General features: G+C 41.0%; 1 protein-coding gene across 1 annotated transcript in view; it reads left to right on the top strand.

Moving 5' to 3' along the window:
• Positions 1-1,585: 1,585 nt before the first annotated feature.
• The window catches only part of LOC117307149 (ELKS/Rab6-interacting/CAST family member 1-like), a 100,869-nt gene continuing 85,780 nt past the window's right edge, over positions 1,586-16,674 (top strand). Inside the window, exons 1-4 of the mRNA XM_033791817.1 lie at positions 1,586-2,075; positions 4,204-4,576; positions 14,038-14,457; positions 15,514-15,639. Of these exons, the coding sequence (XP_033647708.1) occupies positions 1,735-2,075; positions 4,204-4,576; positions 14,038-14,457; positions 15,514-15,639 (1,260 nt within the window). The 5' untranslated portion in view covers positions 1,586-1,734. The remainder of the gene's footprint in view (positions 2,076-4,203; positions 4,577-14,037; positions 14,458-15,513; positions 15,640-16,674) is intronic.

Below are 16,674 nucleotides of genomic sequence, written 5' to 3'. Positions count from 1 at the left end.
GCATTAGATGATTACTGCAAGTTGGTTTTTGAGATTGAACTAATAATTGTAAGTTTCTTTTAGTCACGCTATAATTTAATAAAGAAGATACGAGTTCCTTCCAAAGAATAATAATGATCAACCCAAAACATTTGAATCTAAGAAACGATTGAGTGCTGCAGGTGGTGCAATAGACCTTATGCACATGACGTCATTCCAGTAGGGCGCCCTCACCTAGAGGTCAAAAGGAGGTTGTTCATTGGCCAATCTTCTGCGCCGCGCGTACAAATCTGTGCGTTTCGATTGTTTCGTCAGCATTTTTCCACTAAGATGGCCGCTGGATGACGTCAATGCATAAGGTCTATTGTCGTTGGAGAATGTTATGGCCAAAGGTGACATTGGTAGGCCTACCCCGCTGTTACCTCACTAAACGTAGCTTGGTCTTTTATTTATTACACTGTTTGACTTGAACCAGAGTCACAAAAAATAAAATAAAAAATTACTTGATAGCTCGCAAAATTGTATCACTCGTTTAAGTTCGATAAATAAATTGTAGCAATTTTCCCCACGAGAGGGCGCTATCCAAGAACCGCTCTCACAATCATCATAGCATGCATAGGGTGCGTTCGTTTAGCTTCCCTGGGTCGACCCCGGTGTGTGTGGGTTTTTTTTCCAGGACGAACGTGCAGATATAGATAATTACCCACGTTCGTCCTGGAAAAAAAAACCTCCACACACCGGGGTCGACCATGGGAAGCTAAACGAACGCACCCATAATGGACAGTTCAGTGTCGAATCCGAGTGACAGTTTTCATAGTTGTAAAACGATCATGTAAAACAAAATTCAAGTTCTTACTTTCTCAACTCCTGAACTATGTATCAACCCCTACTGCTTCATTTCCCCACCAGTATTGTATCTGCTATTGCAGATTCCCATATACACCTGGGTTAAGGGAAGCAAGGTATGGCTAAACACACTGCATGCGCGCCGTCTCTACCTCAGTTTGTTGAAAGGAAATTGAAATTCACTCTCTTTTCTTTAGTCCTGAATAATTTGTTTTCATCAGTATGGCGGTGACGAATTAGTACAGGACACAAATCGTGATTATTGTCCATCGAAAATTTCGTCAATTTTGTTTCCCCCTATTATCTATTTATTTTGTTGCATTCAGATTGTTTGTTTTGCCCGCGGGGTGGGGGAGGTCACTCACTCATGAGCTCGACAGGCGAAAACTTATATCAGTTTTGTTATTATTTTGTGGTTTGTAAAAACTTTCTATTTTGTTAGTTATTATTAGTTTCATTGATAAATAATTACTTTCTCAAAAAGAGTTGTTCCCAACTATGAGCTAGGTAAGCCATAGTTGGATGCCTTGGAGCAGGTTTTAGCGGCACTTGACGCCCACCCACCAAGTCCAAGGAGATAGGTTTTTTATTATAATAATTTTTTTGTTTTGCATATCGATGAGGTCGCACCATCACATTGGAGAAGAAAAAAAATGAGCACACGGGCCGGCCATATTGGATTATTATTTAGAGAATGCAATTCATTCATTGCGCGTGCTGCTGCTGCTATGATATGTGTTATGCAGGCGGCGGAGGACACAAGCCAGGATTAGGACAGCTTTTTGTTGTTTTCTCTCTGTAACGGCGTGTCGACACCGCAGCTGAGCCATGTATGACCATGGAGGTGACCAGCCAACCGTAAAGTAGAAAACACCGACCCCTTTTGGTGTCAACACTGGGCAAAAAACAATGTACAGCCCGCGACAATCACCGCTACCGCACGACCACGGTGGAGCGGGTGATCGTGGGGAAGCTACCGGGAGTTCAAGCCGCAGTAGCTCAGCGTCGGGATCGGGGACACGTTCGCCGTCGCGTTCAGCTCGTATGCGTTCCTCTCGCCCGGACGTGAGCTCTTCCATGACTTCACTACCAATGGAGACTGTTCAGTCGTTAAATGCTGCCTATAATGCCGGACCCATGTACATTGGAGAGGGGATAGGTAGCCCAGTGCAGGGGAGAGCCTCCCCGGTGTCAAGCGGGGCGAGTGGCAAGTCCAACTCGCTGTCACCTCGGAATTCACCGACCCCAAGGTACAGTATAGTATGTTGGATCATGTTGGATACAGTGTGGGTCGAACGACTCATCGTGTTGGCATGTGTGGTCTGTTCATGTATTTTCTACCTCCATGGTCTAGTTTAGAAATGATGTGTACATCAACGGAGGAAGGAAATAACAACAGTGCTAAAACTATACTTTTTAGAATGAATTTAATTTTGTTTTTATATTTTTGTCCATTGGCGTTTGGGGCTACCCAGTACTTTTGCGGAAAAGTTTCCGCATAGTCCACCACTTTTTAATTTGATATGAAATAATAATATAGTATGAGTAGGCCTAATACATAATTTAGTAGTAGTACCTCTCAAGGATAACTTTCCGTGTGGCGCCACCACTTTTTCACTCATTTTTACAAAAAGGGATATCTCAGTGAGGTAAATTAGATACTATATTATTTCATATCGAATGAAGAAGTGGTGGCGCCATACGGAAACTTTTCCCCTCTCAAATGAGATATCCCTTTTTGAAAAAAAAATTGTGAAAAAGTGGTGGCGCCATACGGAAAGTTATCAATTTTGTTGGGGTACCAGGCAAGTTGGACCCCTCTATTGCAAAAATATGAATTGAAGGTAGGGATTCGCCACTTCTTAGGCGGGCTATATAATAAAATAGGCCTACTCCTAATAAATAATAGTACTATTTACGCACCCTACTTTACCAGTAAGCAGTACTGTGGAGAGTCCCAGGCCTCCTCTTATTAGGTACTATGGGACCCTTCATATAGAACTTTTTGCAAATACAATTACTGTGCAAGCGCTATTTGTAGAATGAGGTGCATGCTGGTCTATCTAGTGATCAAGCTTGATCGCTAGCTAGACCAGCATGCATCTCATTCCAGGCCTAACGTGCATATGTACTAAGAGTGCGTTTTGGCGACCCCAACCCAAAACTGTTTCAGTTGTTGGTCGCTGGTTCTGCTGTTCAGACTGAACGATAACCGAGTTGTGAGCTCGGTTACCGTATTGGTTATGACGTCAGAAACAGTTTTTGTATGGGGTCGCCAAAACGCACTCCTGGTATCACCAATTGTGCAAGTACTGTTGTTCAAGGTGCCTTTCGGTCTGTCGCTAGCTAGACCAGCATGCACCTCATTCCACACCTAACGTGTGTGAATCGAGTATTTGCGACAAGGTCTATTCATTCAAAGGAGGCCATGTATTTTGGTATTTTAAGTGTCTTTGGTTTTAAGGACGCAAGACTCGGATTCGCACCCACAGTCTGGTGTCGACTACACGTATAGGTCACTGCCCGGCCTCGACGCACTATCAAACTTTTGGTCATAATGAATGAAGAGTGTGCATTGATAACTCAGCAGTCAATCTGCATAAGTTGCTCAACTTCATAGCACTGCTTAAAACCCTTTAGACTTGGAGACCATAGCGGCCACAAGCGGCTTGTACAAAAACGCGCATTGCATCTGTGAATGGCTGCAAGATTGACCTACAACTTCCATTCACAGAAAGATGTCAAAGTTAAAGACACTGAACACTATTGACTGTCAAAGACAGTCTTCTCACTTCGTGTATCTCAACATATTTCATAAGATAACAAACCTGTGAAAATTTGAGCTTAATTGGTCGTCGAAGTGTTAAAGGCTGTGTTTGTGTTAACTGAGCGAGTTTCTTTTCCGTATACTAAGTTATCTGCGCTAAACTGAAAGCACACAAAAAGGTACTTTCTGGTGCTAAATGTATGTAAATGAATTAATGGTAACAATACTAAATTCATAGTGAACATGCAAGCTGGGCACCTAATGTTCTTGATAACTTATGAAACACGCTTACGCTTTTAAAAGCAAATTGTTGTGCTATAGTTAGCACCAAAAGTTTGGTAATCATTCAGCAGCGCTACAAAATTGGCCCCAGATTACAATGTACAGTTTTGTGTCTATATCATTCTTTGATTTGTACTTTCCTCAGCCATTCCAGTAGTCTTGAATCAAGGATTTGATATCATTCTTTGGTTCGTATTTTCGTCCGCCATTCCAGTAGTCTTGAATCAAGGATTTAATATCATTCTTTGATAATTATGTACTTTCCTCAGCCATTCCAGTAGTCTTGAATCAAGGATTTGATATCATTCTTTGATTTGTACTTTCCTCAGCCGTTCCAGTAGTCTTGGATCAAGTCAGGGATTCCAGGGCTCCCCACTCACAGGGTCGGACGGTGCTGAGTCCCAGGGGGAACATCTCGCATCCAATAACTCCAATTCCACGCACCACCACCCAGAGGACATGCGCCCACCCCGAGAGGCCATGCTCCTTGATGTACACACCCAACTAAGAGAATACCAGCTTGAGAATGCCTCTCTCAAGCAAGAACTTGAGGCCAAGGAGACTAAGTTAGCCTCCAGTATGAACAGTATTAAGACATTCTGGAGTCCGGAGTTGAAGAAAGAGAGAGCAGCGAGGAAAGAGGAGGCTACAAGGATGCAAGTACTGAAGGATCAATTCCGCACATCCATGGAGGAAAACCAGGTAATTTGGTGATTATTGCATTGTCTATGCCTTGTCTTCCTTCTTGTGGTGTTCTTAATAATAGTGGCCATTTTCATGGTCTTAAAGGCAGGGGTATTACACTGATCCATTAGGCTCCGCCCACAGCGCACGTGTGACAGGAACACGTGAGCCTCTCCAAAGTCATGCTGCACGACTCTGCTGCGAACGCATGTTGGACTTCACGGTGTTGGACTTTTGGTTGTGCAATGGGTTGTGATTGGTCAATATGCAATGGGGCGGAGCTTAATGGATTTGTCTGTTACTCCACAATAAATTTTCTTTATCCCGGCGATGCAAATTTTCACCTTTTAAACTGTTGCGGTACCCGCTGCTAAAAATAGGATTTGAACTGCCTCTAGCTACAAGCAATCGCGGTGGTCTAGTAATTTGTAAGACACTGCTCTAGAATTGCAAAGGTCTTGGGTTCAAATCGCACCATGTAATATGCCCAGGTGATTTACCGATACAGTACTAGCACACATCAGTGTTTATGGGTAAAACCAAAATTAATATTCATAAAAACTTATAAAGAACACTATACAAAGAGCTGTTGAAGTACATGTATGTTATAGTTTTCAAGAAAAAGGGTAATTTTCACCCCAATGTTCGAGTCCGAGAAAGGCATCAGGCATGGAAAGCCAAGTTCTCATGCATCTGAAAGCACACATTTCTATGCCACAAGGTAGTTTTTTGTAAGCTTTGCCATGAAAGTGGGCCCCTACTTGCAGACAGTTTAACTGTATGCATTGTTTTTAACCGGCATTGTCCAAAAAGATGCACTTGTTCGGGCCAGACAGTCAACTGATAAAGTGAGTAAGATTTGCCCTAAATGGTTTGGGTACTTTTTGTACACATAACACAATGTCCATAGATACTTTAAACTTACACAGTCTGAAGATAATGATAGTAGAAAGCTTTCCTTAAAATATTATTTGCTGAGGTGCCGTAGTTTTTGAGGAATAAGTAAAGCAATGACATAAAAAAAAATTTCGTCTCAGTTTTAGCGTGTAAAACGTATTTACCAGTAACATTTACATGCTGAAATAATTTTTGTCTCACTGTGACAAGAATTATTTTCGTGACTTGTTTTATTTATTTCTCAAAAACTAGCACCTCAGCAAGTAATGTTTTGAAGGAAAGTTTTTTATTATCATTTTCTTCAAAATGCTGTGTGGACATTGTAAGTTATCACACAAGCGCGAGTGGAATACGGAAAAATAATGCATTTCTGCATCCCATATACGAGGTCGAAGGCCGAGTTGGATATTCTGGGCTATATTTTCTGTATTTCCACTAGCGGGCGTGTGATAACGTATTTATCTTCAAGCAAACTTGGCACGTGACATAGCACACACAAGACGCAGGTAGTGATATTAGCCGTGCAATATTATACACATAATGAATGTTTATGAGTGCAATGGTGCGAATATGTTCATGAGTTGAAAGATGGAATGTTCTATTCAACGAGGCGGAGCCGAGTTGAATGGAACATTCCAGCTTTCAACGAATGAACATATTCGCACCATTGCACGAATGAAAAACATTCATTATTTGTTTTATATAACATCCAAGTAGATCTTTGTCATTTTGATTGAAAGATACAACTTTCAAAACAAACAATTTCAACTGTAGAAGCCGAATGCTAGTAATTTTACTATGCCTTCTTGCAGTACCACCTGCTGCGTTACCAAAGACACGCGCACGCAGTGATGTTTTACTCAGCTTTTTCGTTCCATTCGAAAAGTACCATTGCACGCTGCCAGCGTGCAATGGTACTTTTCGGATGGAACGAAAAAGCACGGTGAGTGACTCAGCGTGCAATGGTACTTTTATTTGCTATCACGTGACGGACAATCCTCCAATCAAATGGCAAGGATCTGCTTGGGTGTTATATAAAGGTTTTATCACCACTCCATTCTGCCAATCTGATTGGAGGATTAGCGCGTACTTGAAGATAAAAAAATTGCGGACATTGTGATTTGTGACCTACATAAAGTACCCAAACCATTCAAAACTGACAAGGAGAAGTGCAGGAATCGGTTCAGTTTACTGGTACCCAACTAACTGGTGGTGGTTATTCATAGCCAAGGATCAATATTGACAGTTACATTTAAATCCAAATCAAATATCAGACTCCACTTTACTCAGGAACCCCATTAACAATTAAGACAAGTTATAATTAAAGGGAAAGTACACGTTTGGTAGTTACTCAAACAAGTATTAACTTAAAAACTGACTTAGTACTGAGCATTGGATAAATTGTTAATGGCCTGACGTTTCGACCCTAACAGAGTCTTTCTCGAAGGCTCAGAGTCTTTCTCGAAGGCCTTTAGCCTTCGAGAAAGACTCTGCTAGGGTCGAAACGGCCTTCGAGAAAGACTAGGGTCGAAACGTCAAGCCATTAACTATTTTTTGCATATATATATACTCTCGGTCCATTTGGTTGGTAAGTTGTTTGCAACAGCTAATTTTATTTTCTCATTGGATAAATTGATAGTACTAAACATTGTGGGAAACGACTCCCTCTGAAGTAATGTAGTTTTTAAGAAAGAGGTAATTTCTCACTAAAATATTAAAAGACTTCTTCTAGCTAGAAGTGAGAACACAGGTCTTTGACAATTACCAATAGTGTCTTTAAGCAACTTTCATTCCTATATTTCATTACACATACATCTGTGCAAGCGCAAAAGGTTGAACAGGAGAGGATAAAAAAAGATTACTTTTTACCAACGGTTCTTTTTAGAACCACCCCAACTCATTAGAGATTATCATTACATGGTGTTACCGCAAACCTTTCTATATCGTATTTTCCACCATGCAAAGTTTCAAATCTTACTTAAGGCCAAATAAAAAAAAATACCATTTGATCATCCCCGCCCGCATCATTTTTGGGGGCCGCATCCTTTTTTTTTACTATTTGCTATTTTTTGATTTTTGTAAAAAGAAAAAGAAAAAAAGTTATTAATTTTGTTTAATCCATCTTTTCAAAAGGACTGGCGCTTTTCCCTAATCTAACTTGATGCTCTCGAACACTTGTAACCGTATGTTTCATAAAACAACATTAGTGAATGCCTACCAGCAAATCTTGTTAGTGTTATCCGACCCTGTTAGTGTTAGTGTTAACACAGGTCCTCATGCAACTAATAGGTATAAATAAGTTTGTGGTTGATTCAAACTGAAGAATTGGTGGCCTGTTTGATTTGAAACACTTATCGGCCATCTTGAAAAAAAATAGTAAATAGTAAGGCCCTCATCCTCCTCTTTTTGGAAAAACCTGACGATCAACTAGTATTTTTTGTTATTTGGCCTAAAAAAAGATTAGTTTAAACGCAGTTGGATCACACGGCACAGAAACCAACACTCCTTGTCACAGAACCTTTGTCTAATGCAGGGTGTCTAACTCTAAGGTAAATTGTTTATCGTTCGATTTTAAACTGGTATCTTATCTGCACAACCTCCTCTTTCTTCCTTGCCAACGTAAACCTCAGTGTAAAATATTCGCTTGTGGTTTTGGCCATCTTGATTTTAAAAAAAGACATCAGACTGTGAAAAATATTGAACTTGTGCTCAATTGCTACATTTTAGCTCTCACTTTATCGTGTTCAAATAGACAAGGTCCAGTGGTGAACTTTCACAAAGATTTAATTTTTTTTGCTTGTCTTGATGTTGTGATCAAGAAAACAATAAAAAAGTGTTTGTAACCGTTCGTTATGAAATGCAACGTGTCCCTTTAAAAGATCTTACATTGTAAATTACTCCAGACACATGATTGTATCTTTTGGGTGCGTTCGTTTAGCTTCCCTGGGTCGACCCCGCAGTGCTCACTCGGGTGAGCCACTGACAAGAGCTAATCGAACGATCACACTCGCCCTCTCGTGGTGACGGCATGCACCTCGGGTCACCCCCAAGTGACCCACTCCACAAGCAGGGCACTGGGGGCTGACCCGGGTGAGCCCCGTCAAAGCTATTCGAACGTACCGGGGCAGACCGGGGTCGACCCAGGGAACCACCCTTTAATAAGCTGGCTCCATCATGCTTGGCATTGTGTTTAACAAGACCCGAGTGCTACGGAATGATGAGGTTTACATGTATGTCATCTGGCCATGCTCCATCATGGTGTGAGGAAGCAGGTTGCTACAGCTAGTATCATTGTATTATGACCTCTACTCTGAGGTCACATTAACACTGGGTAGTATTGTATTTGGGGCTTAGGGCTTTATTCACGATATATCGCCGACAATATATCGCGATATTCGATATAATCGCGATTGATTAAATTTGGCATCATCAGTCTTCAAACTCCAAGTGAAAGTTGTAGAAGAGACAGTCATAGCATAAGAGAGGTGTTCTAATGACCTATTCTTCTGGTTTTACTCCAAACCTATGGGGTGCAAGATGTCTCAGCTAGCAAATACATCGCGATATTTAATCGATATCGCGATATATCGCGATTATCGCGATATATCGCGATATATATCGATATTTCGATTAAAACCAAATCCATCCGATATCGAAATCGTTTCCAAATTAATATCGCGATATTCGATAATATCGTGATACCGCCCAAGCTTAGTTAAAGGCACCGGACACAGTCTAGGGTGGCATATTGGTCTATTGACAGACTATGGGGGTGGACCAGCCTGACTAATGACTGGCATGAATGGGTGGGACATGCACATGGTAGTTATAATGTAATGCATACATTTAGTTCATTTAAAAAAACAATTGACACAATTGTTAAGAGTAACACATCACGGCGGCCAGTCCAGGATTCGAACCGGAATCCTGGAAGAGAGAAGTTGGCTGGCTGGTAGAGCAGAAAGCTCTACCTCCCAAACTGCAATACAGAGCACTTTAAGGTATATTTTACTTCACCAAATCCACATAAAACATAAACAGGTCATGCATAAAGTGAATGCATGACTGCACGCTCTCAATACAGACTGAGCAAGATTGCGTGTCTTAAAAGAGACTGAGCAAGATGTCTATGTAATGTACGTACAATGTACTTGTACTGCATGCTCTTAAAACAGACCAACAGACTGAGCAAGACGTACATGTATTACAGCTCGCATGTACGTATGTCATAGAGCAGGCAGGGACTTTGCTCTAAGTGTAGTGTCCTGTACACATGGCTGTAGTGCAGTACACATAACAGTGTGCACCGTCAAGCTTGGGCGATATCACGATATTATCGAATATCGCGATATTAATTTGGAAACGATTTCGATATCGGATGGATTTGAATCACGATAATTGCGATAATTGCGATATATCGCAATATCGATTAAATATCGCAATATCGATTAAATATCGCGATGTATTTGCTAGCTGAGACATCTTGCACCCCATAGGTTTGGAGTAAAACCAGAAGAATAGGTCATTAGAACACCTCTCTTAAGCTATGACTGTCTCTTCTACAACTTTCACTTGGAGTTTGAAGACTGATGATGTCAAATTTCATTAATCGCGATTATATCGAATATATATCGCGATATATTGCGGCGATATATCGTGAATAAAATAAATCGATATCGCCCAAGCTTATGCACCGGTCAGCATCACGTTCATGTACATGTGTACAGTGTGGGCTGACATGTACATGTATACATGCTGTACTTTTATTTAGGGGATATTTGCATGTAAACAAATCATCCACAATGCATTGCAAATTGCCTTGCGATATTACGCAAAGTTGTTTCCTGATCATGATCATGTACATGTATTTGACATTGCTGTACTTATTTTGCAATATGCAGGTTCATGGAGGGGATTTATAAGCACAGAAACCATCACAGCCACTGCTAGTTGGTGGCTGATGTTCACATTGTCCATGTACGCTTACACATCTGATACATTAGATACATAGACCTGATTTTCACAAGTCTTTTGATTGTTGTCAGACTTTCTGACTCTTACCTGGCAGCAAAACAGTCATCAAAATGAGTAGACCAAGCAGCTTTTTGTGATAATTTGATTATTTTTTTTACAATCATTTGTTCTTTTTCAGAATATAATATAATAAACCTCCCTTGAAAAAAAAAAGTGGCAGCCCTAATTATGCTGTAATATTGATTAGCACCCCATGTAACTGACATCATTAGTACTTTGTGACATTGACAAGTGACTCTGTGTTCAGTGTGTATACATGTCAGCAGTATAATCACAATATACTACGTATGTACTTGCATTGATAAATTTAAAAAAAATGTTCATTTTAGACAGACCAGAATCTTTGTTTGGGCTTTTATGAATTTTGTAATTTTTTTATTTATGGTTTTGACTGTTTTGCTTGAAAAAAATTACAGCATACTAACTAAAAAAGGACTGAATGTGAACATTTTGTGCTATTGTTTGTATTCATTAAACAAAGTGATCAACAACGTTGCAAATTTTAACAAATTATTCTTCTCACAATGCTGTTTTGGGTTCACTTCACATTTTACATTAATTATGACATTTCCTATAGTACATAACATGTGAAGGAAACAATTTGTAAAAATTCAATCATTCATTCATTGAATTAAATTGGTTTATTAATTACACATCGCGGCATCAGCCGAACTGCAAGTTAGTTTACTAAAAAGGTATAGAACTTGAAGAAACACAATTAAATAACAATACATAATGTAGTAATTTAATCATTAGTTTCTCAAAAAGAATTGCTGACACTTTAAAGGCAGTGGACGCTATTGGTAGTTACTCAAAAAAAAAACCCAGCATAAAACCTCACTTGGTAACGAGTAATGGGGAGAGGTTGATAGTATAAAACCTTGTGAGAAACGGCTTCCTCTGAAGTGACGTAGTTTTCGAGAAATAAGTAATTTTCTTTTGGGACCTCAAGTTTAGAATTTGACGTCTCGAAATTAAGCATCTGGAAGCACACAACTTCGTGTGACAAGTGTTTTTTTCTTTCATAATTATCTCGCAACTCCGACGACCCATCGAGCTCAAATTTTCACAGGTTTGTTATTTTATGCAAATGTTGAGATACACCAAGTGAGAAAACCGGTCTTTGACAATTACCAATAGTGTCCAGTGTCTTAAAGAGTTTGAAATGTTTCGAAGCCCCCTACATAAACATGTGTAGGGTGCACCTTCAAATCTCCTTGTAAAATGCATGCTGTCACCGAGGGTACACTCTGTGTGTACACTGTGTAGCCTACTTGGAGTGCAGGGTACGCTCTCCATTGCAACACATTGTGCCTCTAGTCAATAGGAAGAGGAACTTGACACTTTGGAATATTAACGCTTTGGTTTGCTACTCAAAGTCTCTGATCTTCAGAATGATGGGAAATGCACAACAACATACATGTATGCAGGCCTTTGTGGTTCGTTTTTGAAAGGGCAAGGGCACCAAGGCATTTTCTCCCCGGTTATGCAGAGTGTGGGTTTGAATCCCCAGCCATGACACTTGTGTCCTTTAAAGGCAGTGGACACTATTGGTAATTACTCAAAATAACTATTGGCATAAAACCTTACTTGGTGACAAGTAATGGGGAGAGGTTGGTGGTATAAAACATTGTGAGAAACGGCTCCCTCTGAAGTGCCATAGTTTTTGAGAAAGAAGTATTTTTCCACGAATTTGATTTTGAGACCTCAGATCTAGAATTTGAGGTCTCGAAAATAACCATCTAAACGCACACAACTTTGTGTGGGAAGGGTGTTTTTTTCTTTCATTATTATCTCGCAACTTCGATGACCGATTGAGCTCAAATTTTCACAGGTTAGTTATTTTATGCATATATATATGTTGAGATACTCCAACTGTGAAGGCTAGTCTTTGACAATTACCAATAGTGTCCACTGCCTTTAAAAGTAAGACACTTAACCATTGCTTCGTCCTTCGTTGTGTAACGCATGTAAAAGAACCAAGTGCATGCACTTATCGAAAAAAGGAGGGGTTCGCCCTGGTGTTCCTGGCTGTAGCTGCTGTATGCGTCGTAGCACCTTGTAAACCATTACATGTTGTGCTAATGATTAGGTCTCATAATTTCAAAATCTCCGTCCCACTCACCTTGCAGTAAAAATACTTGGCGCTTTGTATCCTTTGGAAAAGGCGCGTTTATTATTATTGTTAATATTATTATTATTAATGAGGAAATTTAAAATTTGTACTGTTTCGTTTCAAGGGCACCAAGGCAGAGGGCAATCACCTTTCTTTTGTTGCCTCCATGAAGTATCAGGCCTCTAATGCATGGTGCACGTGATTTCCTGAAAGGAATCTTATATTGACCTCGAGCCAGGGCACTTTAACGTACACAGAGGTCAATAATTAAATCTGCATGTTACCTGCCGCAATAAACTAATTCTGATAGAAGGTGTGCAAACACTCGGACAAAATTTCAGGCCTGTATGCTTCGTTTTTGAAAGAAAGGGCAAGGGCGCCAAGGCATTTTCTCATTAGTAAAGGGCAATTCCCTATGAGGAAATTGTAAATTTCTACTTTGGAGCATTTCAAGGGCACCAAGGCAATGGCCATGGGGCTGGAGGCAATCACCTTTGTTGCCTCTGTGAAGTATCATGCCTGAAATCTGAACCATTTTATAAATTATTTTACTCTCCCAACAAAATGATATACTTTGTATACATGTGATGTAGCCATACCACTACGAAAAAACTCAATTCGTTGAAGACAGATAATCACCGACATGTAAAACTCAATATGGCATGTTTGGTTGGGATTAAAACTTGGTTGCAAAAGTTTTAATACTCGCGAGATCCTGAGTATTCTGTTTACTTTTAATGAGGCGTCAATATGCTATTTTTTGTAGTTCTTAATTTCATAAGCTGTTTTAAAAACTTTGCTCAGTGTTTTTTCTCAGCTCGGGGGGGGGGGGGGGGGGGGTTGCTGAGGTTCTCGTAGTTAATGGTTTGACGCAACATCCAAACATGCCCACTAGCACAGGCTGGTGAAACAGCTATTTACCACTTGTTATACAATTAGTGTACATCCCTAAAGGTGAAAGCATGCTGTCCAAATGCTTATCCCCCGGCCAACTAGCGATTGAAGCTGGCCAGTCGCCACAAAAGACTCTGTTCTGATAATACACTGTTATTTTTTTTATGTTCACAAAGGCTTGGAATTTCAGAGGGCACGCCGGTTTTCATTTTACAAAGGGCACTTCCATTGGAACATCTTAAGCCTAGTTATCAACTTTTGAAAAGGGAACCAATGCCAAGACCGGGGCAACAGAGGCCATTGCCCCACAGACCTGTATACGATTAGCAAGGATCAAGACCCAATTATCAAAAATGGAAAAGTACACACTCGAATTGAAAAGGTTCGCAGAGTGTTGATTGGGGTTTGAATTAAGATGTTTGTTTGTATTGGATCTAAGCTTTATTTGTGTAAATTCATTAGACAGAGTGTCTGATAGAGTGATACATGTTTGACCTTACAGTGGTTGTTTTTTTCTTGTTCATCCTTAAATGCACAGAACTATTGCCAGGATGTCAAGCAACTACACGAAGAACTCCAACAACAGCGAGAATTCAATGCCCAGCTCCAGGCCTCGCTTTCAACGCATGCCGTGTCTGGAGCACACCCCCACCACGAGGTGGACGCACTGCGCTCAGAGCGCGACCGCCTCTCCAAGGAGGTCTTCCTCCTGCGTAAAACGCTGGAGGAAATGGAGATCCGCATCGAGACGCAGAAGCAGACGCTCGCTGCCCGAGACGAGAGCATTAAGAAACTGTTAGAAATGCTCCAGAGCAAAGGGTTATCGACGAAGCACCTGGAGGTGGAGCGGGAGGAGGCGGACCGGCTGAGGTCAAAGGTCGTGGAGGCGGAGTCACGGATTCTACAACTTGAGACGATGCTTGATCAGAGGAATCGGGAGAGAGGTAGACTGGCTGATGTAAGTTGCCAGACTCACTTTGCGTGTTTTAACAGTCCCAAGGCCAAGTCACACTGCAGCGATAAAAAAACCGCAAATAGAACGCATTCTATTGGTTGACATGCTCCACGCAGAATGCGCCCACGCTCATTCAACCAATCGAGGGCATGTATTTTTATTGTTCTCGTTTTCGTTCTCGTTATCTGGGCCTGTGTGACTTGGCGGTGGGTCCTAGCTTTATGCTTGGCCTTTACAGCTCGTTCTTTAGTGGGTAGAGCAGAGTTGCCAACTCTTCTTGATTCTGCGGAAAGTTCCCTGAAAAGAAACCAGTCTATAGACCGTATTGAATAACCTCTTTTCTGCTAAGAAAGTCACCATCTTGTAGGTCAAACCGTGATCGCGTCAACACGCTCACATCAAAGAAACACGCAGCACGCAGCGTTCCCGGTTTGATTTCTACGGCACAAGCACGCACACCCACACGCACACGCTCGCAGACGCCATTCAATACGGTCTATCGTTGGTCTGGTATCCTGATTATGGAAACTTTTTGCCCTGTTATGTCGAATGTGATTTAAAACATTTCCCCGATTGCAAGCTACATCTCTTGGCATCTTTGGGGTATGGGTTGCACTTTGTGTGCTCCTCCATAGTCAATGAGACAATCTGAAAATCTTGTGTGTTATTAGAGAACATTTTAAACAATGGCAATCGTGAATTTGAAACACACTTGGGCGTAGTAATGACGTTCTCTTTTATCAGGCTTTATGATGTTTTTCGTAAACCTGGATGATTAGGGTATTGGTGCCTAAGTTGTGAGTTTCACCATCACGCAGGATTGAGTAATCTTTTAATGAGTTTTTAAAATGTTTTCCCTTATGTTTTATGTGTACTAACAATGCACTGTTTTTTGTATCCTAACATGTCTAACAATTTACTGCAATAAATGACAGTACTAACAATGTTAATTAACCTTTTCATTTGCATGTTGTATCTCGTTGTTTTTGTGCTCATTGTACTATCTGCTTTGTTGTGCCGTGCTCTTGCTGTGTCCGTACCACACACGGGATAAACCAGGAACGTCAAAAATATGCTGCCCAGGCCGGCTGGTTTGAACAGCAGTTAGCGGACAGTGTGTTGCAATCTGAAGAGTCAGTGCAAAAGAACGTTGTGAAATCCCTATGTGAAACTGCACGAACCAAGGTACATTTAACGGTCCTTGAGGTAATGAATCGGGGATGACGTAGAGGTGGTGGTTGTATGTTTTTTTTATTGTTTGTTGAACTCATCAATGTGCTGTTGATATAACAGGCTTGGACTAGACCAATCCAATAGGCTCCGTCCACGGCGCACGTGTGAGCAAGAACACGTGAGCTTCTCCAATGCCATTCTGCACAACTCTGCCGCGCGTGCCAAGCATATGTGCGCGCATGTCGGACCTTATTTTGTTGGACTTTTGGTTGCGCATTGGGTTGTGATTGGTCAATGGGTTGTGATTGGTCAATACGCAATGGGGCAGAGCTTAATGGATCGGTCTACTACACGGAAGCCACTGCCTCCTGGTCTTGGCCTTGGTGCCCCTTTGACATTAAGATTTTCCAATGGATGTGCCCTTTGACAAAAAAACAAAAACTGCCTTGCCCTTTCAAAGATGAAATTCCATTCCTGTATAATGTGCATCTGTAGATAACATACCTACTACATGTAGGGCATTTTCCAAACCTTGTGGCATCCCAAAGTCTCCTCTTGCAGGCCCTGAACTAAACTGGTCGCCTGTCACCAACCACAAGCAGTGACGTACAGTAAGTTTTCCATATCTGTGTTTTGATCGCTCCGAGGTGATGAGGTTACAGCTGCCAAACATCACTTCGGACCAATCAAAACACGTGGAAAGCTTACTTTGGGTCATAAATGTTTGCATGCAGTGTGCAAGTAAAATGTACAGTATAACTTGCATATAATGTTGTTTTAATATACAAGTACGTAGGATTTGACTCAATCCTCCTTGTGAAATTAATGTACAAATTTAAGCTAAGGTGGAAGGTGATTCTGTACATTGATGTAGGCTCAACGGCAGATCTTGAGGGTAATTCATGAGCCTCGAAGTGCAACGTCAGATATTTATCATAACCCAGCCGTTGATTTCACCAAACTCTTCCTACACCTTAAGAATAACCTTCTTGGGCGAGTTAAGTTCTTTAACAATAGACGTTAGGACGCATTGAACCTATCCTAGGT

Source organism: Asterias rubens, chromosome 2 (genome assembly GCF_902459465.1).
Source record: "Asterias rubens chromosome 2, eAstRub1.3, whole genome shotgun sequence".
NCBI lineage: Eukaryota > Metazoa > Echinodermata > Asteroidea > Forcipulatida > Asteriidae > Asterias > Asterias rubens.
Note: the sequence above shows the minus strand (reverse complement) of the source record. Positions and strands in the feature narration are given on the sequence as shown.